At 50.9% G+C, this 23276-nt stretch overlaps 1 protein-coding gene across 2 annotated transcripts; it reads right to left on the bottom strand.

Moving 5' to 3' along the window:
• BSPRY (B-box and SPRY domain containing) lies at window positions 1–17351 on the bottom strand. Of its 2 annotated transcripts, none has more exons than XM_049116393.1 (6): window positions 17120–17351; window positions 13073–13171; window positions 7228–7458; window positions 6062–6084; window positions 2397–2521; window positions 1–1185 (listed from the first exon to the last, which is right to left on the bottom strand). In XM_049116393.1, the coding sequence occupies exons 1-6, from the start codon at window positions 17288–17290 to the stop codon at window positions 659–661; spliced, it is 1176 nt and encodes a 391-aa protein (XP_048972350.1). In that variant the 5' UTR covers window positions 17291–17351; the 3' UTR covers window positions 1–658. The 2 variants fall into 2 exon arrangements, with proteins under 2 accessions (XP_048972350.1, XP_025288527.1); XM_025432742.3 differs by having other exon boundaries at window positions 6062–6087; window positions 17120–17349.
• Between the last annotated feature and the right edge of the window lie 5925 nt (window positions 17352–23276).

Raw genomic sequence — 23276 nt, 5'->3', positions numbered from 1 at the left:
TTCTCAGTCTTTGAAAACCTTTAATAACATACCTGTTCCCCAAACCTGACCCTCTTACTGCCTCTGTCCTCTCGGGCTTGAAGCCCTCCCTCCGGGTCCCCACAATATGTCAGGGGGGCCACGAGTTGCAGGTGGGGGGGGGTTGTCCCTGTTCCCACGGAGGGGTGCACAGCTGAGCCCAGCCACCCACCCCGAGGCAGGTGTTGCAGTCCGGTTCCCTGTGGACAGGATGCCCTCAGTCTTCCGAGCCCCCTAGGCCAGAGTCCTGTGGCCAACAGCGGCCTAGCAGGACTCCTGAATCCCTTTAAGGTTCTCGAGAAGAGCCTCCCACACACACCCGGGCACCCTTCCATCCATCCACGCGCTTGTGAAATATTTATTGCACAATCAGTAGGCACCAGGCACCGCGCTGGATGCCAGCCGTGACTGGTAAACAAGACACCCTCAGAGGGGCAGATGCGCGGCGGGTTTGGGAGGCTGAGGCCCAGGGAGCGGCAGGCTCCCCACGGACGCCGAGCCCGGACGCAGGCCCAAAGCGGGTCCCCACCCCTCCTAAAAGCTGCCCACTGGGCAGAGGCAACATTTGGGGGAAAAGACGCTGGAGAGGAACGTGGCCTGGAGGCGTGGGGGGTAGCCCCGGGCTCCCTGTGGCCCCAGGTCAGCGGACGATGGAAATGGTCTGGTCGGCCACGGCGAAGACGGGGAAGAGGGGCCCCGGGAAGGGCGCGTGGTGGGTGTGGAGCACCGTGCCCGAGGCAGGCTCGTAGAAGAGCAGCTCCTGCGCCTGCAAGTCCAGGAGCACGCCCAGCTGCGAGGGGCAACGCAGCAGCCCCAGCGGCTCGTGCTGCCCGTCGTGCGAGAAACAGAACTCCTGGTCATAGCGGGAGAAGACCCACGAGAAGGTGTTGTGGCCCAGCCGGGAGTCGCTGCCAGAGCCCTTGCGGGGCAGCTGGCCCAGGGCCACGCCCACTTTATAGGCACAACTGTTCTGGACGTGCACCAGCCAGGTGTGCAGCCCAGCCTGGAAAGAGGTGGCAGCGAGGGCATTGGGCCAGTGGTCAAAGCGCTCGGGGACATCGGCACAGGCCTTGGACTTCTTGGCATTGAAGGTCAGGGTCCTTCGATCATCTGACAGCTGCAGCAAGGGGCTGACAGTCCTCTCGTCGATACGCACATCCTCCATGCCTGCCAGAAGGAATTCTCAGAGTTGCCCAACGGCCCACCCTCAGCCCTAACCTGGTCCTGTTCAGCAGCAAAGGGCTTCCTCCCCACTCACTGGCAGTGTGACCTCAGACAAGCCACTTACTGTCTCTGAGCCTCGGTATTCTCATCTGTAAAATGGGGACTAACAGGGCTTATAGGGCGAACATGAGGACCAAATGAGATGATACATATCAAGTGCCTATCATTAAAACGCTCGATAAATTGTGGTCATGGTAACAATAGTTATCATTAGTCCAAGACCCCCATCTAGAAATAAGGCCCAGAGAGGACAAGCAAGTTGCCCAAAGTCACACACCTAGTTGGTGGCGGGGCAAAATGAAGATCCAGCATCCAGCACTGATCAGAGTGTACTCCAGTTGGGCCTATCTGTGGCCTCCAGATCAGATATGTCCTAGGAGCATGGTCCCTGGGAGCTAGGAAGCATCAGATGCATCCTTTCCAACAAGGAACTAAACGGGACTGCTGGCACTCTCCGATAATAGAATCTAGAGCAGACAAGCTATAGCTTGTACTAAAAATTTAAGGCTAACACGCAAGGGAGGAGAGTTAAAATTGAGGAAAACTTCAATCCATTAACCTCTCTGTGAATTGTGCAAAAGCGTCACAACTAGGAAGACAGAAGCTTCCACCTAGCTTGGGGGATCTGGCTTGGAGAACTTCTGCACTAAGTGGGAATTCCTGCAGGGCAAAGACCGTGTCCCATTCACCTCTGTGGCCTTAGCGTGCAGCACTAGACTGGATGCCAGTCTAGAGGTAAATCTCTAGACACTAGAGTCGCCTGAGTCAATGTTAAGTAAGTGAGGCAAATCCAGGCAGCTCAATTCTCGCTCCAGATACTCTCCAGTTGGCCATCAATTATATCTTCTTAAAGAGAAACTAGGTTTCCAAGATATAATACTAAGCTGTGACTCACAGAGATGTGACTTACGGGAACCAGATTTTTCTTAGACCCAACAGAGCAGGTTGGTCTGGAAATGAGAAGGATCTGACCCAGCCACCCCAAGCCTGTCCAGAACCTTGGCCTCATTGACAAGCCCACATCTAGCATCACTCATTGCTTAAGCTACCATGCCAGATGCTCTGGTTCCCAGTGTGACCCCAGCAGCAAACCCCAGCCAGCCAGCCAACAGCCCAGTTGTCCCAACTGGTGCTAGGCTCTAACAGCTCCTAACCTGAGAGGGACCCGAGAACTGCTGTCAGCCAGAGTTGGGTAAGTAGTGGGCTCCGAATGCACTTCTCATTAAAGTTTAACTTGTCCGACTCCTGAGGATCCAGAATGCCCTCTGCCTCCTCGGTCCTTGTGGAAAAAAAAAAACAAAAACAAAATAAAACAGAAATTCAGGAAGGTTCTGGACATGGATCTGGGTCAAACATCAGATGCAACCAAAACCCCACTAAGATGGGACACCTGGGTGGCTCAGAGGTTGAGCGTCCGGCTTTCACTCAGGGTGGGGTCCCAGGGTCCCAGGGTCCTGAGATGGAGTCCCACATCAGGCTCCCTGCGTGGAGCCTACTTCTTCCTCTGCCTGTGTCTCTGCCTCTCTGTGTCTCTCATGAATAAATAACATCTTTAAAAACAAATAAAACTTACTACAGCAAAACCTATTGCTTTGGTCAGAAGGTACAGCCACTCCCCTGCTCTTAAAATGCAACACCCTTGAGGGATCCCACAAGAAGGGACTATCGGTTATCACCCCCAACCATAAATTAGTTCTAGTGCTTTGCTCCCAATAGTTACCTCTCCACAGGGGCACTGGGTTTGGCTGGAGGGAATATGGGAATAGAGCATGCCCAGGAGGGGAGAATTACTATTTATTAAGAATGTAGGTTATGGGGCTCCCAGTTTTCTGTATAGAATCTCATGTCATCTTTGCTCTAACCTGGGACATAGCTGTTATCCCATTTGACAGGAAAAAAGAGAAATTCAGAGAAAGCACTCAGCAAAAAAGAGGAGCTGGGTTCAAGTGCTGCCTCCATGCAAAAACAGAACAAATCCAGTCTGGAGTCCAGGCACTATTCAACATAAGTTTGCCCTTGACCTAACATGAAAATAATCAAGAGGGTGTAGGGCAAAGTAAGGGTTCGCTAAGGAACTAGTGGGCCTCTGAACTAGTTTCTGAGAAAGAGCTCTCCCACCACCTCTGACTCTGAAGATGGCTTTGAGATCTAGGCAGCAGTTCTGAGAGCACATTCTCTTCCCCAAATCTCCTGGCTCTGCCCATAATGAAGGAGCAGAGAGTGGGGCACAGCTCATGGGTGCAAGCTCCTTTGCAAGACTGTCAGTATCCTGGCTTGGGAAGAGCAAGGTGAACAGAGCCCTAGAAAAGCTGAAAACAGGCTCTGCTAACAAAGGCTCTTTGTGCTCAGGACAAGAGAGGGTCTGTTGCATCTTCTCCAAGCACCGAAGGTGGGGCTGGAGGAGCCCCAGCCATCAGGTGGGGAGGAAAGAGGAGCCCATGTCAGCAGCGCTGAGCCAACCCAAGGCAAATCGGAGGCCAGACATAGACACTAGAGTCTAGACAGCCAGCTGGTCCAGTGCCTCATGGTTCCAAGGGGAAAACTCGTGATCCCAAAGGAGTGGCAGTGCAATGGGGCTGGGGTAAGCAGGGCCCTGGCTGGGATCAGAATGTCCGCTCCGGGCAGCAGGACCTGTTGCCGTGGCAGCCAGAGCTGAGCCCGGCCGTGGATGTGGGCACAGCAGATAAATCCAAACTGAGGGATAGGTCTATAAAACTGGCCTATACTCTTCAAAAGTATTTTGTTGTTATGGTTGTTTTAAAAGGCTAAGGAACAATTCCAGATTAAAAGACCAGATGAATCAGGAAACACAAAACACAGCAAACCCTGTTAAAAAATGTTTGGGGCAGGGACATCTGGGTGGCTCAGTGGTTGAGCATCTGCCTTCGGCTCGGGACGTGATCCCAGAGTTCCGGGATCGAGTCCCGCGTCGGGATCCTGCATGGGGCCTGCTTATCTCTCTGCCTCTCTCTGTGTCTCTCATTAATAAATAAATAAAATCTTAAAAAAAAAAAAAAGAATGTTTGGGGCACAATTAGCAACATTTGAATATAGACTGTATATTAGATAATAGTATTATACCAGCATTAAATTTCCAGAGCTTAATAGTGACACTGTAGTTATGGAAGAGATGGTCTTTGTTCTTGAGAGAAAGATGCTGAAGCATTTAGACATACAAGGTCTCACTTTCTGCAACTTGGTCTCAAAGAGGTCAGTAAAAAATAAGTGCCATATATTCACTTGTTAGACAGAAAGGAAGAGACAAACAAACCAAGAAAGAGAGCAGATGTGGCAAATTACTACCAGTTAGGATTTTCAGGCAAAGCACCTTATACTATTTCACAACTTTTCCCTATATTTGAAATGTTGCAAAGAAAAAAAAAATTAAAGATCAACTTTTTTCCTTCAAAAATCTGAGCAGCTTGAAATTGAAGACAGGATGGTTTTAGAGAAAGATGAAGAAGGTAAAAGAGAAAGAGGAAAGGAGACTGGAAAATAAAGTTGGGGGCATCCATACTGGGGGAGCCTTTACAGACTTGCCGGAGAGTGAGGTAAATCTATACATACTGACAGGGAGAGATTCCAAGAGACCTTGAAAAGTTATAGAACAGCAAGTTTTAAAACAATCCCAACTGTGTTAAAAAAAACAAAACAAAACAAAACAAAACGTATCTTTAGAGGTAGACAAGCCCAGATGTACTCTCCTAGGACTTTACAGAGGAAAGTCCACAGGATACACATCTGACTGTTAAAACTGATCACCTCCAAGAATAGTGTTAGGAAGGTGTGATGGAGAAACTAAAAAAAAAAAAAAAAAAGTAATCTCTATGCCCAATGTGGGGCTCAAATTCACAATCCTGATATCAAGTTACACATGCTCTACTAAATGAGCCAGCCAGGCACCCCAAGACATTCTAAATTTTAAATGGTTTTATATAGGTGGCATTTTTTTCTCTTTCTCTCATACACGTGTATTACTGTTGAAATTTAAATATAAAAAATAGGTAAGAAGAATGGGTTGTGCTCCTCAGGTACAGCTCTGAAATCTCTCACAGAAGATATAAGAATGTAATTTCTTTGCCTGGCAAATCACATCCTCTTGGCCACTTCCTAGGGCTCTTGGCTCTCAGCCCTTCAGGACCCAGGGAGAGCCTGGTTAAATGCTTTTATTATTGCTTCATTAAAATGCAAATTTTGAGTGGTAACTAGACTTAAGTTTCCAAGATTCTTTCATCCGAGAAAGGGGGAACTGAGGCAGAGGAGACAGTGGTGGGACAGGTGTCGGGTGTGGGTCCATGCCCCAACTCTGGGGCATAGGCAAGTCCCCACCCCTCTTTGAGCCTCAGTATTTTCTTTCTTTCATAGATTTTGTTTATTTATTTGACAGAATGAGAGAGAGCACAGGCAGGGGGAGTGGGAGAGCCCTGATGCAGGGGCTCGATCCCACGACCCTAAGATCATGACCTGAGCGGGAGGCAGATGCTTAACCAGCTGAGCCACCCAGGTGCCCCTGAGCCTCAGTATTTTCATCCTTAGATGGGGGATATAAAACACTCCAACAGGATAACATTCTAGAAAGCCCTTGGCCAGCCTCTGGTTGCTAAGTGTTGATTTCACTCCCCTTCCGCACCATTTAAGCAGTTCTCCAAGTCTGGTGCGGGAAGACCCAGTCCAGGGAGCATGGCTCCAGGGTAGCCACTCAGCCGCATGCCTTGGGCTTCCTCCCGGGAGCAGCAAGGCCTCAAGGCAACGGACTAGTTACACGCCGGCGGGCAATGGTTTCCATGACTGCCCAGGGAAATGACGGGGCCATACTCACCTTTCAAAAATCTCCTGCTCCTTCTGCTGTGAGAAAAGAAAACAGAGTCAGGCTTGGTACCAGGAACTCAGCAGGTGGTCAAGACTTGGATATTTTCAACTGGCATGGAGGGTGCTACGTGGACAGACTCTAAAATAAAGCATCCTATTCCTGCTTTAAGATCCAAAATGAAAAAAAAAAAAATTCCAAAACGAAGCTACTATCTGGGTTCTTCTTCACACACAGTCCCCACCACGCATTTGGCATGAATCACTGTCTCCCTGTGCCCTGGGGCATCCTCTGTTTCCTTAAACTGCACTTTAGGACAAGTACACATCTACCAACACTTCACTGCCCCCACCCCAAAGCTGCCAGCTCCTGGATGGCTGGGACTCTTCCTGAATCTTCTCTTGTGACCGTCCCAGTGTTTGGGACACAATGTGCTCTGTCCGTGGAAACTGTGACTAATTGAATGCATAATTTAGGGCAGCGAAGGGAACTGCCCTACTTGAACTACAGGGGAACAGCTGGGTTGTTCCACATTCTGATTTCTCTGCTTGGCATATTTACTCCAACATCAGACTGTCCCTGTTAAACTGCACGTATCTGTAGCTCTATATAAAGTACTCTGCAGGGATATGTACCAAAATATTACCCATGGTGGTTTCTGGGTGGTAAGAATAAGGACCCCTGGTCAGTGTCCTCCGTCTGCACGCTTCTGCACCCTCTCTCTGCCTCTCCACTTCATTTAATGAGCTGTTCCTCTTTATCTTTCAGGCACCAGCTTCGAAGTTACTTCATCCAGGACGCCCACCCTGACCACTGCCACCCACAAGCCTGGATTGTGGGGTCTCTAGCTCCCCAGTGATGTCCTCGACCAGAGGATGTAACCTTCCATTATTAGATTATGTATTCATCTCCTTCATAAGATATTAACAGCTATGCCCTGTAACTCCACCCCATGGCACAACAGCACATAGTAGACACTCAGTAAATATTTGCTCACTATTAAAAGAATACTTATCAGTATCCTGATAAAAAAAATTACATATGATTTTATTTCCTTGCTTCATTCCTGCTCCAGATTATCCATATCCACCCAACTCTTACCAAGAATCATTCTCAGTGTTTTAGATTTTGGGTGTATCTGGGTCCACTGGGTGTGTCCTCACCCCTGCCCGACTTACAATCAGCTGGAGGTCATCCAGATGGGTGAGCATGTCCACCAGGCTGGTCCGAATGGTGTCAAGCTTCTGCAGCGCCTCAGTCCAGTGTACTCGCTGTGTCAGGATACTCTGGTGGGCCCGCTCCTCTTCACCATGCACCTGTTCCAGCAAACGCTGCTCCTCACTCTCACACAGACTCCTCACCACACCTAGCCTCTGGATGACCAGTTCCCGTGCTGCGCTGGCTGTGCTCTGATGAGGGATAACACAAGGAATCGGGTTCTAGCAAAGTCCCAGTCAAGATTAAGAGGATTCAGGCTCCGTGGGAAAGAGTGCTGGGATTGATTGGTAATGTCTGCCATGGGCACAGTAATGGAAGAAACAGTGCTTGCCCTTAGAGTTCCCAAATATGGTTTAGGGTAAAGAAATATGAGATCCAGACATCTAGGTCATATCCCATAGAGGTAGGATCACAGAATGGAAGAGCGGGGCATGGTCTAGAGATCAACTAGAATCAATCATTTCACAGTGGAGAATTCCAAGGCCAAGGGACCGAGGTCAGAGAACTATAGAATTGTAGAGCAAAAGAGCCCACGAGGGCATCCCCATCAACAGGATCCATACCAACAGTAGTAGCCCAGTTGATATTTTGACTCTGAGTAAAAAAAATCTCATTTTTCCCTAAATCTTTCCATTCCAATGGCTTCTGTGGTAGGATTCTTATTCATGCCAGGAGGAATTAAATCAATTCTCTGATGAAGCTAATATGGATCTCCTAGTAATTAGCAAGGGTCTGACACACAGTAGGTACTCAAATATTTGCTGAATGACTGAGGGAAAAGTCTCTTCTGACTAAGTCCGAAATCTCTTGGTAGCACTCACAGGCCAAGTCAGTGACAGAGCTGGGACTAGAACCCAGTTCTCTTGACTCTCAGTTCAATACTATTCCCTTTCCACCAATGCCACCGGACAATCAATCATCCCCAAAGGTTGCATGAAACACCTGCACTCTTGCCAGACAAGTGAGAAGAAGTAGAACAGTCTCCTTCATGCCAGAAAGTCATGGATAGCCAGCAGTTTTCTCTATGTCCTGCCGTGCAGACCTGTTCTGCATCGTGCATGGGGATAATGACTCCTGCTTCACAGGAACAACTGAGACCCACAATTTGCCCAGTGCAGAGGAAGAGAGTGAATGGCCTAAGTGAACCTAGGAGTTCTGGCTCCATCTTCAGTTTTCCCTGAGCCAGCATAACACACTAGTTAGGGAATGAGGCTTTATAGAGACAGTGCCTAGGTTTAACTCTTAGCCAATCCACTTACTATCTGCAGGATGTTGAGCACATTACTGATCTTCCCTATGCCTCAGTGTTCTAATCTGTTTTTGTTTTGTTTTGATTTTAGATTTATTTATTTATAAGAGAGAGAGAGAGCACAAGCAGGGAGAGAGGAGAGGCAGGCAGAGCGAGAGGGAGAGCAGACTCCCTGCTGAGCAAGGGGCCTGACGTGGGGTTCAATCCCAGGACTTTGGGATCATGACCTGAGCTGAAGGGAGACGCTTAACTGACTGAGCCACGCCGGTGCCCCAGTTTTCTAATATGTTAAATGAGGATAATAAAGTACCTATCTCGTGAGGTTACTGTGGAAGATTAAATGAGTTAATACATACAAAGCAAACAGAACAAAGCCTAGCATGTTAAGTGTTCAGCAGCATTAGCTATTGTTCTATCGCCCCTTGCTGCCTTGCCCACAGGGGGAGCCACGTGTGTACCGTGTATGCCATCAGGACCAAGAACAGACCCTGGCCCAAGATACATCACATAGTCAGTCTCTCGCTAGAAGACTGTAATCAATTTTAACACAATTCTTTTTTTTTTAATTTTTTTTAATTTTATTTTACTTATTAATGATAGGCACACAGTGAGAGAGAGAGAGGCAGAGACACAGGCAGAGGGAGAAGCAGGCTCCATGCACTGGGAGCCCAATGTGGGATTCGATCCCGGGTCTCCAGGATCGCGCCCTGGGCCAAAGGCAGGCGCTAAACTGCTGCGCCACCCAGGGATCCCCAATTTCAACACATTTCTTGACTCATTCCCAGAAAATAGCAGAGAAAAAAAAATTTCCCTTCCCAAAGATATGCCAGAAAAAACTAAATGCTGTCCTAAGACAAAACCCAGAAGTGCTGGAAAAATAGCCCAAAGCATCCTTTTAAAAGTGAAGCTGCTCTGGCAGCTAAGTAAAGGAAATCCCCTGGGGTCCAAAAGTATAAAAGAACTAAAACCAGTGTGATTGAGAGCTGAGACTCTATTGCCCTGAAAGTGGCTTGTGGTTTATTTTAGAATTTTCTACTCCTCTAAACCTAAGAGCCCAGTAAAGACAGAATTATACAGAAAAACAGACAAATCCACAGCATGATATAAAACTATAAATGCCCCTTGCCAGCAGTCAGTAAATCTGGCAGATAAAAAAATAGTAACTATAGAGAAGATTTGAATGTGAAACATTTACCAAAGTGACCATGTTTTAGGGCATAGAGCAAGTCTCAACAAATTTTTAACAACTGATAGGCAGACTACAATGAAGTTAAGTTAGAAATTAGTGGAAAAAAAAAAACAATGATAATTTTAAAAGTAAAACCATACAGCCTTCCCCGTTCCTGTGAACGCTCATGCTCTTACCTATGGCTAAGTCTCCATTTGTTTACTAGATCCCATCCCCCGCTGCTGGACCTGTCTCTCCCCCTTTCTCCTGCACCATTAATTTCTCCCTCTCTACCAGACAATCCCTATCAGCAGAGTAATTTCTCCCATCTTCAAAATAAAATACCATCTTGATCCCATATCCCTCTCCACTATCATCCCATTTCTCAGCCCCCTTCTTACAGCAAAGCTCCTCAAGTGTTGTCTGTGCCCAAATTACAATTCTGTTCTCTCTGAAACCCGCTCCCATCAGGCTTCTACTCTACCACTCTACAAAACACCTCTTGTCACGAACTCCAGTGATGAACCTGTTACTAAATCCAATGGCCCACTCTTGTTTCTGACCTTACTTGACCCCTCTCCAACACGTGACATCCCACCTCCTGGAAACCTATTGTGTGGACACCACACTCTTAGTTTGACTCCTATCTCATTCATTGCTCCTTCTTGGTTGACTTTCCTGATTCTATCTTCATTTTCCTCTTCCTTCTCTTCCTACTCTTCCCCCATCTTCTTCTTCTCCCTAATTTTATTTATGTAATCGCTAAACCCAACATGGGGTTCCAACTCATGACCCTGAGATCAAGAGTCACATGCTCCTCCAACTGAGCCAGCCAGATACCACTCTCTCCTCTATCTTCTTAACGGTTAACTGTTGAGGTGCCCTAGAGCTTGGTCCTTGGATCCCTGCATTTTCCTAATCTTTACTTATTCACTTAGTGATCTCATCTCTTCCTGTGGCTTCCAATTTTTACCACTCATTTATAGTCTCGTGAAATTTATGTCTCTAGCCTGGTCTTCTCCCAACTTACACACATTCGGGACCTACTCAATATCTTCCCTTGGATGTCTAACATGCATCTCAAATTTAACATGTCCACAACTGAATTCCTAATCTCCCTCCCTGCCAACCATCACTCCACACGTGGTCCTTCCCCACCTTGGTAAATGGCTGCCTCATCCTTCCAGCTCTCAAATCAAAATATTTAAGAAAGAAAAATGGTTAAGAGTTATTCCTCCCCACTCCTACCTTTCTCTCTTGCCTACATCCAGTCCATCCGCATATCCTAGTGTCTCTCCCTTCATAATAGACATAGAATCCAGACACTTTTCAGCATCACTCATGTCCAAACCACTCTTGTCTTTCACCTGGATTATTATGCCAGCTTCCTAATTGGTCTCCCTGCTTTTGCCTTTGTGACCTATGGTCACTTCTCAAACAGTAACCGGTGTTCTTTTTAATCTTAGGTCATATCATCTTAGTCTGCTCAGAAATTTCTAGAGACTTCCCACCTCACCCAAACAAAAGGCAAAGTCCCCATGCGTCCAGTGATGATGCTATCTAGCTTCCCCGCCCCCCTGCCTCTCTGACTTCACTTCCTATTGCTTTCTCACCTGTTTACTCTGCTTCAGCCTCATAGGCCTCCTTGCTGCTCCTCCAACGTGTCAGGTATGCTTCCACTTTAGGGCCTTTGCACTTGCCATTCCCTCTTCCTAGAACTCTTCCCCCACATTCCCTCACCTTCTGTAAATGTTGTGCAAATATCAATACTTAATTAGGTCATTTCTGATCAGAGCATATGAAATTGCAACCCCCGTTCTCAACAAGGAAGGTCCTCCTTTCTGTGTTAAACATCTCCATAGCACTTCTCACCTTCTGACATAGCATGTATTTAATTGTTATTGTCTTACCCCCTGACTACCACATAAGTTTCAAGAAAACAGGAATTTTCATATGTTTTGTTTACTGTGGAATCTCTAGTATATAAAACAATGGTACTTGGGCAGGTGGTGGGTGCTCCATAGATTTGTTAAATAAATACAGAAATGGTTAAATGTTGTGAGTATACCCCTTGAAGTCAGTATCTGCTACATGAGCTTCTATTCAACATTGTACTGAGGTCCTGGCCAGTGCAGTCAAGACAAGAAAATAAAAAGGATGAAGAAAATGGGTGAGAGAGAGAAGAACCATCATGCTAAGAGAAGCAGAACTGGACACAGAATAGCTGCCTGGCCTCCTAGCAGCTTCTTCTTTCCTGGTTCTCATCCCTTTTAGGTTCTGAGAGGCTTCTGTATCCCGCCAGGAAATGCCCTGTTTTGCTCAAACTAGTTCAACTGAGTTTCCTTTTACACAATCAAAAGAATCTTGACTGGGGCACCTCGGTGGCTCAGTGGTTGAGTGCCTGCCTTTGGCTCGGGGCCTGATCCTGGGGTCCTGGGATCGAGTCCCGCATCGGGCTCCCTGCGAGGAGTCTGCTTCTCCCTCTGCCTGTGTCTCTTTTTCTCTGTCTCTCATGAATAAAAAAATAAATAAAAAAGAACCTTGACTAAGACCATGCCAAGCCTGCTCCACTGCACATGTTGAGGAACGAAGGAGGGGATGTACAGAAAGAAATTCAAAGCCCTTACCCATGAGGGGCATACTTAAAGGTGACAATGTAGCAGTGACTATGGGGGCAAGTGAATAAAGGCTCAGCAGTGGGGAGTAGCAGTAGGAGCACTGGCCTGGGAGTCAGAAGATCCAGGTCCTGGAACTGCCTCTGGCAGGAGGCTGTGGACCGTGGGCAGGTCAATTAACCTCTAGGTGACCCATTTCCTGTATGTAAACAGGTATGTTACCGCCACCTACTGCATAAGATGGTCATAAAGGACACTCCATGTAAAAGTCCATAGGTTACCTTATTTATTTATTTTTTAAATATTTATTTATTCAGAGAGAGCGAGAGAGAGGCAGAGACACAGGCAGAGGGAGAGCAGGCTCCATGCAGGAAGCCCGACATGGGACTTGACCCCGGGTCTCCAGGATCACACCCCAGGCTGCAGGCGGCGCTAAACCGCTGCGCCACCAGGGCTGCCCCCATAGGTTACTTTAGAATGTGGGGGCTGACCACAAAATACTTAGATGGTGGAAGAATGCTACCCTTCTTGATCCTGTTCTCCAAGAAAGTCATTTTCCCAGTATTTGCCCCAGTGTGGTACTGGGAAGAGTCCTCTCTGCCTGGATGGTAAACCCATGGCTCGGAGAGATAGGAAACCTTCCTTGGGCATCCAGCTTTGCTAGTGGCACAGTGAGTCTGCGAGGTTGGGAAGGGATCCTAGACGGGCCCATGCTAAGGCTGGAGTCTTATCCTAGGAGGGGTCCAGAGCAGAGGGGAAGGAGAACCACCTACCACTGCTCTCTGGTTCTTCCCTGGCAGGACCTCAGCCACATACTTGGTGATGCTGGCACTCTGTAACTGCAGCCTCTCACACTGGTCCACAATCTTGTTCTGCAAAATACAAATGACATCCATGGCATCTTGATCCATGTGGATCCATTCACTCTAATCCCAATGAGTGGATTTGCAATTCCCCCATTCCCTTGCATCTACATCAGCCACTTCCCTTGCACCCACCTCAGCCACTTGCACCCACAGTCACATCTGAGACCTTGTTATTACTGAAAACCATACCACCTCCAAAATCTTCATTTCAAGGCTTCCACACCATGCCCACCACTTCCATCCTTCCAGATTACTTACTCTAGATTTTCCAGTCCAACAAGTCTTTTTTTTTTAATTCTTAAAAAGATTTTATTTACTCATGAGAAATACACACACACACACACACACACAGAGAGAGAGAGAGAGAGAGAGAGAAGCAGAGACATAGGCAGAGGGTTAAGCAGGCTCCCTGAAGAGATCCCAGACCCCAGGATCACGTCCTGAGCCAAAGGCAGATGTTCAACCACTGAGCCACCCAGGGGTCCCAACAAGTCTCTTTTTTAAAAAAATATTTGAGAGAGAAAGCATGAATGGGAGAGGGAGGGAGACTCCCAAGCAGATTCCACGCTGAGCACGCCCAACACAGGGGTTCAATCCCACAACCCTGAGATCACGACCTGAGGCGAAACCAAGAGTAGGAAGCTTAACCGACTGAGCCACCCAGGCGCCCCTCCAGTCCAGCCATTCTTTAGCCTAGTTGAAGCCACCAATACATTAGTCTTAACACCTTTCAGTGTCCATCACCCACTTTGTGGCCTCATTTCCCTCCTTATCCTGAAATCTGAGGCCCATCATCGTAATCACTTTCCTGCATAAGCTCTCAGCATTCCTTCTGACCCAGCTCCCTGGCTCTCCACACCTGAGCAGAAGAACACGGCTTCTCAAATTGCCTTTCCTGAAGTTATCCCCCCACTCATTAAACAGCACCAGCACTCATCAACCTCCTTACCCCAACAAAAACCCCAGGAGTTACTTTCCAAACTGGCATGTATCTATAATCTCTCAGTGAGTCCTATCAGCCCTGACTCCAAAGTCTCTCTCTCTCCCCTCTGGCCACCTCTGGTCACCTCCACTCTCGCTATTCTACTCAGATGGTCACTATCTCTCTCATAGGAGCCCAACTGGAGCCTCCTAACTGGGCTCAGCCCCCACAGTTAGCCACTGCCCCCTTATGTAAGGAAATTAGGTCAGGTCATGGCCTGGCTCAAAACTGTCCAGTGGCTTTCCTGTCTGATGGGACTCTGTTGCTCCAATGTCACCTCCTAGCACTCTCCACAATGGCCTCCTTGTGTTCCGTAAACACACCAAACTTGGGATCCCTGGGTGGCGCAGGGGTTTGGCGCCTGCCTTTGGCCCAGGGCGCGATCCTGGAGACCTGGGATCGAATCCCACATCGGGCTCCCGGTGCATGGAGCCTGCTTCTCCCTCCTGCCTGTGTCTCTGCGCCTCTCTCTTTCTGTGACTATCATAAATAAATAAAAATTAAAAAAAAAAAAAACACACCAAACTTGTCCTGACAATAGCGTCTTTGCACCTGTTGCTTCTTCTGGGTCGAACAGTATTCTCAGATATATATGTATGTATGTGTATATATATATATATATATATATGTAAATCTACATATATACAAGTTCCCTCCCCTACTCTATTCAGGGTCACCTCTTCAGAAGTGCTTCCTGAAGCACTTCAGCCCTTCCTGACCACCGCACACCCCATTCCCTACTCTGCTCATTTTACTCCCTTGCATTTATCACTCTCTGCCTGCATACTATGGGTTCATTTACTTTTTTTGTATCATTCCCCCACCACTGGAACACAGGCACCGTGGACTTTGGCTTATTCGCTATGGGCCACTACCTAGAAGAAAGTTCCTCCTACACATAGAGGTCCTGAATAAATATTTGTTGAATGAAGGAACATCTACTTCCTTGATCACAAGAGATTCAGTTGTTCACATCTGCCAAAGCTGTGAGCATCCCACAGGAGAGCAGGGGCGAGTTTTAGAAATGAAGCTGAAGCCCACAGAGGAGTGACTTGCCAGGCCCCTGCTTTTCCACTCCATTTCTCCAGGGACTTGGACTCCTTCCCAACCAGCGCTCCTCCACTCCTTCCTCTCTGAGCTTTGCACCAGCTCCATCTGCCAAAAGGCAACTCGGCTCCTCTTCTAGGCAACCCTTGCAAATCCTTCCCACCCCACAGTCAGGAATTAGTCTGGCACTTCGCTGGTCCAAATGCTAAGTGAAAGAATTGAGCTGGCTGGGAGGAAGCTGTGATCTCCACACACCATAGGACTAAGGAAACTAAGCTAGCTTCCGCAAAGCTACAGGACGAGAACCCAGAAGGTATGAAGGACTTGGTTGAATGGGTGTTGGTGGTGCCCAGTTAAGTAACCATCTTGCCCTGGGGCAAAATCTCTTTGCTGGCTGGACAGAGAGCAGAAGGAGTGTGTAAATGCCATAATATACTCAAAATTGGGGGGAGAGAAGGCAAGAAACCCTTCCCTGCAGGCAAAGGAGATGAATGTGCTTAGGGCATCAGGAGGGGCCAGAGAAGGCACCCTGGGCAGACTGTGTTCCAAATCAAGCCCCATGCCTGCCACCCTGCCCCAGCCTTCACCCCCCTCCACTAAGATTCTGCTCTGATGGCATTTTTTTTTTTAAGGTTTTTATTGAATTCTCACGCCCATTAGCACCACTTCCTCCCTCCACTGAAGCAAAAAGGTAGTTTTCTCTGGCCAAATCGATGACTCCCTTGGTCCAGCTCCTGAATATTAGAAACCTTGGAGGAGTTACTGCCCGGTTCAGGCCTTAGTTTGCTCAAAACGTAGGTAGGATGTAACTTCAGATGTCTGGATGGAATGAGACGATAGATACTGGAGTGCTTTGGTGCTGGCAAAGCTTCCACCCATTATGCAAGTTTATTACACCACATTATCCAAGTTTATTTTCATGCCTCACTATTGATGATGGATAGTGGTGACAGGGAGAGCCAACCAGGAGCTTTCAGGTGTCACTGAGTAAGTGAACCCCTCCTGGCCAGTCAGGTGCGTTTACTACCCGTTGGTCTGAGTCCCCAGGCCGAACCCTCGGGCCTCACAGGTGGGCAGAGCACCTGGGTTTCCCCAAGCTATGGGGCTTAATCAAATTGCAAGGAAACCCCCAGGGGCCACTAGGGTGGAAGGAGGGAGACCCAGCGTGACTCTGACTCCCCAGTCTCAGCAGACCTGGGGTGAGCAGTGAAGAAGGTGAGCAGCTTGGAGCTAACCTGGAGTGCAGGTGGGGAGAAGCTCTAGGTGAAGAGTCCAGCAGGAGCCTCCCGAGATCCGCCCCGCCCCCGCCGTTTACCCAGGTGGAACCCGCTTGGGGTCCAGTCTAGGCCAACGCAGAAAGGGAAAAGAAATGAGCTCACCAGGAAGCCTGAAGGGTGGACGAGGGGAGGGGCCTCGAGCCCAGGCCGTGGAGGGAGGAGGCCCGCTTTGAGCTCAGGTCAGCTTCCACCAGGGCGGGACGCGGGGCACACGCTGTCCCCGGCCACCAAGGCCGCCCGGCTCTCACCCCCCGACCGGCGGCGGAGGGCGCACGGGCAGCCGGACCCGCCCTGTGTGCGGGACTAAGGAGCATCCCACCCATTAGCTTAGGTCTCTGGCACAGCGACCCCAATAAACTCGCGCTATTTCCCTCACACCACACACTGAGGCTTAGACTCAGGCCGCTCCCAGGGAGGTGGGGAGGAGGCGGGATTCGAACTCAGGTCTCCGCGACTCCACCACAGGCCACACCCTTAACCGCCTGGTTCCGAGCCGCGGCCACCGCCGAGCCTGCGCTCCCGCCCCGGCCGCCCCGGCCCGCCGCCTCCCTCTCGGCGCGGCCCCCGGGGTCCCCCCCCGGACCCCCCCTCGGCCCCCCCCGGGCCCCCCCCCGGACCCCCCGCCTTCCGGCGACCCCGCCCGCTCACCCGCAGCTCTTCCGCGCGCTCCTCCGCCCGGCGGATGCGGTGGCCCCGGCAGCGGCCGCCCAGCCCCGCGCACCCGGCGCACACGGGCCGTCGCTCGGAGCAGCAGAACCAGCCCAGGGCCTGGCCGTGCTCCGGGCACAGCGGCCCCGGCCCCGCGCTCCCCGCAGACATGGCCGAGCGCCCGGCGCCGCGCGCTCCACCTGCCGCAGGTGACCGCGGGGCGGGGCCTCCCCGACCCCGCCCCCGGCCCCGGCCCCGGCCCCGGCCCCGCCCCCGCCCCGACCCGCGGTCCCGCGCGCCCGCCGCCCCGCTTCCTGCCCGCCCGCCCGCCCAGAGCCCCGGCCGCGCCCCCAACCCCGCCCCGCTCCGCGCCCCCTGGCCCCCGCGCCCCCAACCCCTCCCCGCGGCCCCCCCGCTCCACACCCCCCTGCCCCGCGCCCCCCAACTCCTCCCCGCGGCCCCCCCCGCTCAACACACCCCTGCCCCGGCCGCCCGCTCCCCCAACCCCTCCCAACTTCCACACCCCCCCTGCCCCGCGCCCCCAACCCTCCCCGCGGCCCCCCCCGCTCCACACCCCCCTGCCCCGCCCCCGCCCAACCCCTCCCCGCGGCCCCCCCAGCTCCAACCATGCCCGCCGCCTTCTCGCCCCGCGCGCCCCCAACCCCTCCCGCGGCCCCCCCAGGCTCCACACCCCTCCCCTGCCTCGCGCCCCCCAACCCCTCCCGCGGCCCCCCCGCTCCACACCCCCCTGCCCCGCCCCCCCCCCCCGCCAACCCCTCCCCGCGGCCCCCCGCTCCACACACCCCCCCCCGCCCCGCGCCCCAACCCCTCCCCGCGACGCCCCCCGCTCCACACCTCCCCTGCCCCGCGCCCCCCAACCCCTCCCCGCGACGCCCCCCGCTCCACACCTCCCCTGCCCCGCGCCCCCAAACCCCTCCCCGCGGCCCCCCCCCCGCTCCACACCCCCCCCTGCCCCGCGCCCCCAACTCCTCCCCGAGGCCCTCCTCCGCCCCCGCTCCAACACCCCCTCGGCCCCGCTCCCCGCAACCCCTCCCCGCGGCCCCCCTCCGCCCCCCCCCACCTCACGACCCCCAACCCCGCCTCGAGACCTCTCCCGGTCTGCTCTGCACCCCCTGGCCTTGCGGGGCGCCCCCCCAACCTCGCCGTGAGACCTCTCCCCGCCGCTCAGGACCCCGCGACCTCCCAGCCGCCCCAAAGCCCCCTCCCCCCCCCGCCCGGCGACCCCAGCCCCTCAGCGGTCTTTGTGATTTTCTGCCGAATTAAGTCGGCTTGTATGCGTGTTAGTTTTATGATGGACACGAAACTCCAAATATTAAATATTAAAGCGACCGTAGGAAACCTCACCGGGCCCTTGCTAAGTGCCAGACTTCTGAGCGCGTTAAAGCGTTTTATCACGGGGGCGCCTGGGTGGCTCAGTGGTTGAGGGTCGGCCTTTGGCTCCCGTCGAGTTCCCTGGGCCCTAGAATCTGGTTTTCTCCCTCTCCCTCTGCCTATGTCTCTGCCTCTCTCTGTGTCTCTCATGAAAAAGTAAAACCTTTCAAAAAAATAAATAAAGCGATTTATCATGTACCACAACCCTTTTTGAGAGGCAGCTTTAGCCCAGTAGCTTGAGGCTAGGTTCTGGTGTCAGGCTGCCTGGGTCAAATCCCATTTATCTGTCCAGGGGCAGAGCATCCTCAATGGCCTCAGCTGTAAAGCCTGGATAAGGGGTACCTGCCCCCACACCCTTGTGCTGAGGATTAAATGATTAAACAGGATCCTGGGCACACACAGGGGCTGGGATTGCTAAGTGTCTCTTACTAATATAAGGAAAGGACTCCTATGATTCCCATTTTTATGGAGGTTAAGTAACTTGCAAGGAGCCACAGTTACTAATTGGTAGCAATGAGATTGGAGTCCAGGCGGTTTGATTTGTGGCTAACGTGATTAACCTTTTTATTTTATTTTATTTTTAAAGATTTATTTATTCATGAGAGACACAGAGAAAGAGAGGCAGAGACACAGGCAGAGGGAGAAGCAGGCTCCATGCAGGGAGCCCGATGCGGGACTTGATCCCGGGACCCCAGGATCACGCCCTGGACGGAAGGCAGGTGCTCAACCACTGAGCCACCCAGGGATCCCCCATGATTAACCTTTTTAAACTGCATATTAAGGTCCAGTGGGGAACATCTGTATTACACTGACTTCCCCAAAGTATTTACAACCAAATTTTTCCTCATTTGAAACTCTTTTTATAACTAGTGTTGAAAAAATGAATGCATGTTTATTGAAGAAAAGAGAATATGCAAAAAAAAACGTGGATGAAAAACCCACCCTCAGGGGATACCTGGGTGGCTCAGCAGTTTAGCACCTGCCTTCGGCCTAGGGTGTGATCCTGGGGTCCCCGGATTGAGTCCCATGTCAGGCTCCCTGCATGGGGCCTGCTTCTCCCTCTCCTGTCTTTCCCTCTCTCTCTGTGTCTCTCATGAATAAATAAATAAAATCTTAAAAAAACAAACAAACAAAAAAAAACCCACCCCAGAATAAGCCCCTGCTGGCATGTGCTGGAGCTGCCTCGGAGCTTTATTTTCTCAGGACCTCATCAGTCAGTCTAAGGCCAGATTAAGTCTCCTGCTGGGGCTCCAGTCCAGCCAGCCTGGGCGTACAAGGAACGTGCTGTTCCCCAGCACCCAAACTCCCTTTTAGGAGGTCACAGCAGAGGCCTGAGGAGAAAATTCAGCCAAAGGAAGGCGAGGCCAGGCCTTGGGTGTCAGAGGTTATTCTAAATCATCGGCCTCGACACTTGTGAAACCTAAACCCTGAAGAGAAGCATCACTACGTCCTGCAGCACTTTAGGGGCTGAGGTACCTCTAATCCTGAGGTCCCTCTAAGTGACAACTGCGCAAAGGGAAAGATAAACTCCTTTCTGTTAGCCCCTTCAGCTTCAGCCCCTGAGGGCGAGGGCAGCTGACAGCCCCAGAGCTCCACCACCTAAAACTTTGGGACCTGGGTCACATCATTTAGTCCCTCAGTTTCCTCATCTCTAAAATGGGGGTGAGAATTGTTTCCTACCTCAGGGCTGCTTCAAGACTTAAATGAGAGCTTGTCTGCAACGTGCTGAGCTTGGGTGTATGGTATACACTAGGGGCTTCAAAATCTTTTATTGTATATGTGAGGATGTGTACACACACTTGCAGCAGGGGTTCAGGATGTAAACTGTGTGAGGTTCTTTGGCGAGGAAAGCGCAGTGTTCTTGGCGTCAAAAGTCGTTTCTAGTGGAAAGGTGAAGGCTTCATAATGGCAGTTGACCCTCTTCCGGGAGGTGGGGCTGGAAATGGCCCACCATAACTGGAGATTGTGGTTAGAATTTTTTTGTTCTAAGGGCTTGGGGCGGGGAGGGTAATTAAACCTTATGGTAAGAACAAAGAAAACAGAAGCGATTTTATGGGAAGGAAAAGAGACCGTGGAGGGCAGAGGGGGAAGTAGGGGTTAAGGTCCTTGGGGAAAGTGGGGCCCCTTCACCGGGTGTGGCCTGGGAGCAGTGGGCCCGGGAGGGCTGGAGTCAGTAGCAAAATCACCAGAAGTACTTCCGGGCAGGTACCTAGGAATTGCAAGGGGCTTAGGTGGGAATGGAATTTACTCTTATAAAGTGGGGATCATCTGTTCCACCCACTCAGGGGCTGGGCTGGCCTGGAGGGGAAGCTGGGCTGGAAGACTCGGCCCCTTCCCTTAAATGTACGGGTGCCTGACACAAGTCTCCACCAGAGGCCTCAGGACACTCAGAACCCCAAGTGATGGCTTCTCAGGCTTTATCAGCTTCAGAATCACCCGGGTCAGGACCTCTGGGGGAAAGGGGTTGTTAAGCATTCACACTCTCGGGTGAGATAAGATTCTCCATCACTAAATCTGAGGTGGAGCCGGGAATCTGCCTCTGTAGCAGCTGCCCCGAGGCTAGAGTACAAATGCGCTCCCCGACCGCCCCTGGAAACACCGGTCTAAGGCAATGGTGACCGTTGAGCAGGTGATGAAATCTATTCAAGGAGTGGAGACCAGCATTTAAAAAAAAAAAGAAAAGAAAAGAAAATCTTGCTCCTAGTACAGGTTTTTTTGTGTTTGTTACAGTTACATAAACATGTACATGTGTGAGCACTGGGGATTGTGTTTCTTATTGAGAGTCAGGGTAGGGGGATCCCTGGGTGGCTCAGTGGTTGAGCCTTTGGCTCAGGTCATAATCCCAGGGTCCTGAGATCTAGTCCTGCATCGGGCTCCCTGCGTGGAGCCTGCTTCTCCCTCTGCCTATGTCTCTGCCTCTCTCTGTGTCTCTCATGAATAAATAAATAAAATCTTTAAAAAAAAATAGAGAGGGTCAAAAAGTTTGAAAGCTGCTGCTCTAAAGTGACCCCTGGAGCCTTGGTGGGAGTGGGGAGGGTTCTACTTGAACTTTAGGCCTTGTCTAGGCAGGACACCCCGAGCTGGGGGCAGAGCAGAATGGACACTTTTGTTACTTTGAGTCATTCAACAGATTTATGGGGCACCTACCTATGTGCTGGGGTATAAGACGCTGAGAATACAGCCATGAAGAAGAAAATCTAGGGGAGCCAGGGTGGCTCAGTCAGTTAGGCATCTGCTTTTGGCTCAGGTCATGATCTTGGGGTCCTGGGATGGAGCCCCATGTTGTCATTGGGCTCCCTGCTCAACAGGAAGTCTCCTTCTCCCTCCCCCTCTGCCCTTCCCCTCCCCCATCATGCTCCGTCTCTCCCTCTCCCCCTCTCTCCAATAAATAAAATCTTAAAAAAAAAAAGAAAGAACAAAGTCTACTGTCTCGAGGGGACAAAATAAACAGACATGCAATATAATGTCGGTAAATGAGAAGAGCTGTATGAAACACTCAAGCATACAGGTAGAGGGCTTGAGAGAGGTGCTGATCTAGAAAGAAGGTTGGAGGAGGTCTCTGGGAGGGGGAGCACTCCAACCAGATAGCCAGCCCGCGGACCCTGAGAAGGTCGGGGGAAGGAGCTTTCCTTTTTTTTTAAGATTTTATCTATTTATTCATGAGAGACAGAGAGAGAGAGAGAGAGGCAGAGACACAGGCAGAGGGAGAAGCAGGCTCCACGCAGGGAGCCCAATGTGGGACTCGATCCCAAGACCTTGGGATCACGCCCTGGGCCGAAGGCAGACGCTCAACCACTGAGCCACCCAGGCACCCCCACAGAACAGTTTTTAAAATTTATTTGTGAGAGACACACAGAGAGAGACAGAGACACAGGCAGAGGGAGAAACACCTGCAGGGAGCCCGATGCCAGGACCCTGGGATCATGACCTGAGCCAAAGGCAGACACTCAACCACTGAGACACCTAGGTGCCCCCCCCACACACACTTTTTAACCTTTTTTTGTAGTGAATGTTTGGGAAAGTCTGTTGGAAAGGACTGTACTCCCCATCAGGCCTGCTCTTCAACCGCAGACCCAGCCCAGTCTGGCAGGAGGCCCTGACCTATCCCTGATCCCACCTCACCCTGTCCCCGTGCTTCCTTCCTCTTCAGACCCTGCTATGGTGTCAGGCCTGGAAGTCATCTGACCAGGGCTTGCACGGTTTCTTATAAGGAGTAGCAAGAAGATTATCAACCCTGTGGCTTCTTTTCTGTGTGACATTTTTTGTTTCTGTTTTTGTTTTTTTTAATCTTTATTTATTCCAGAGAAAGAGAAAGCGAGAGGATGAGCAGAAAGAAGAGGCCGAGGAAGAAACAGGCTCCCCGCTGGGCAGAGAGCCCTACAATGCAGCACCCTTTTGTGTGACTTTTTATAGCAGAAACAGCTTCAACTGTCACCTTTAGGAGGCGCTTGGCAACTGTCCAGTGCAGACAAACTTAGATGGCAGGGTTCCCATGTGATGAAGTCCAGGCCCCCAAGGAGAGAGTCCTCTCTGCTTGGGCCTGACCAGTCTGGACCGCATGAGATTAGTCTCCAGGGGGCTTTTAGGACCAGCCCTTCTCACAAGAGGGACAATATCAAACTGGGCAGGTCCAGGAGAGAATAACCAACAACCACCTCAGGCAGTAAAGAGCCAAGGATTAAGATCATACAAGGCAGGTTGGGAAGTATTGGTAATGTTAGGCTGCGGGAATGAAAAGTGAGGGGGTCAGAGGGGTACGTGAAGT

This window comes from Canis lupus, chromosome 11 (assembly GCF_003254725.2).
Source record: "Canis lupus dingo isolate Sandy chromosome 11, ASM325472v2, whole genome shotgun sequence".
Classification (NCBI taxonomy): domain Eukaryota; kingdom Metazoa; phylum Chordata; class Mammalia; order Carnivora; family Canidae; genus Canis; species Canis lupus.
Note: the sequence above shows the minus strand (reverse complement) of the source record. Positions and strands in the feature narration are given on the sequence as shown.

Excerpts from the sequence above, each read along its gene's own strand:
- BSPRY (XM_025432742.3), bottom strand. The coding sequence starts at position 17,290 with ATGTCTGCGGGGAGCGCGGGGCCGGGGCCGCTGTGCCCGGAGCACGGC. Across the intron at positions 13,172-17,119 it reads AGCGCGCGGAAGAGCTGCGG|AACAAGATTGTGGACCAGTG; the intron begins GTGAGCGGGCGG and ends TGTATTTTGCAG. Across the intron at positions 1,186-2,396 it reads AGTTCTCGGGTCCCTCTCAG|GCATGGAGGATGTGCGTATC; the intron begins GTTAGGAGCTGT and ends TCCTTCTGGCAG.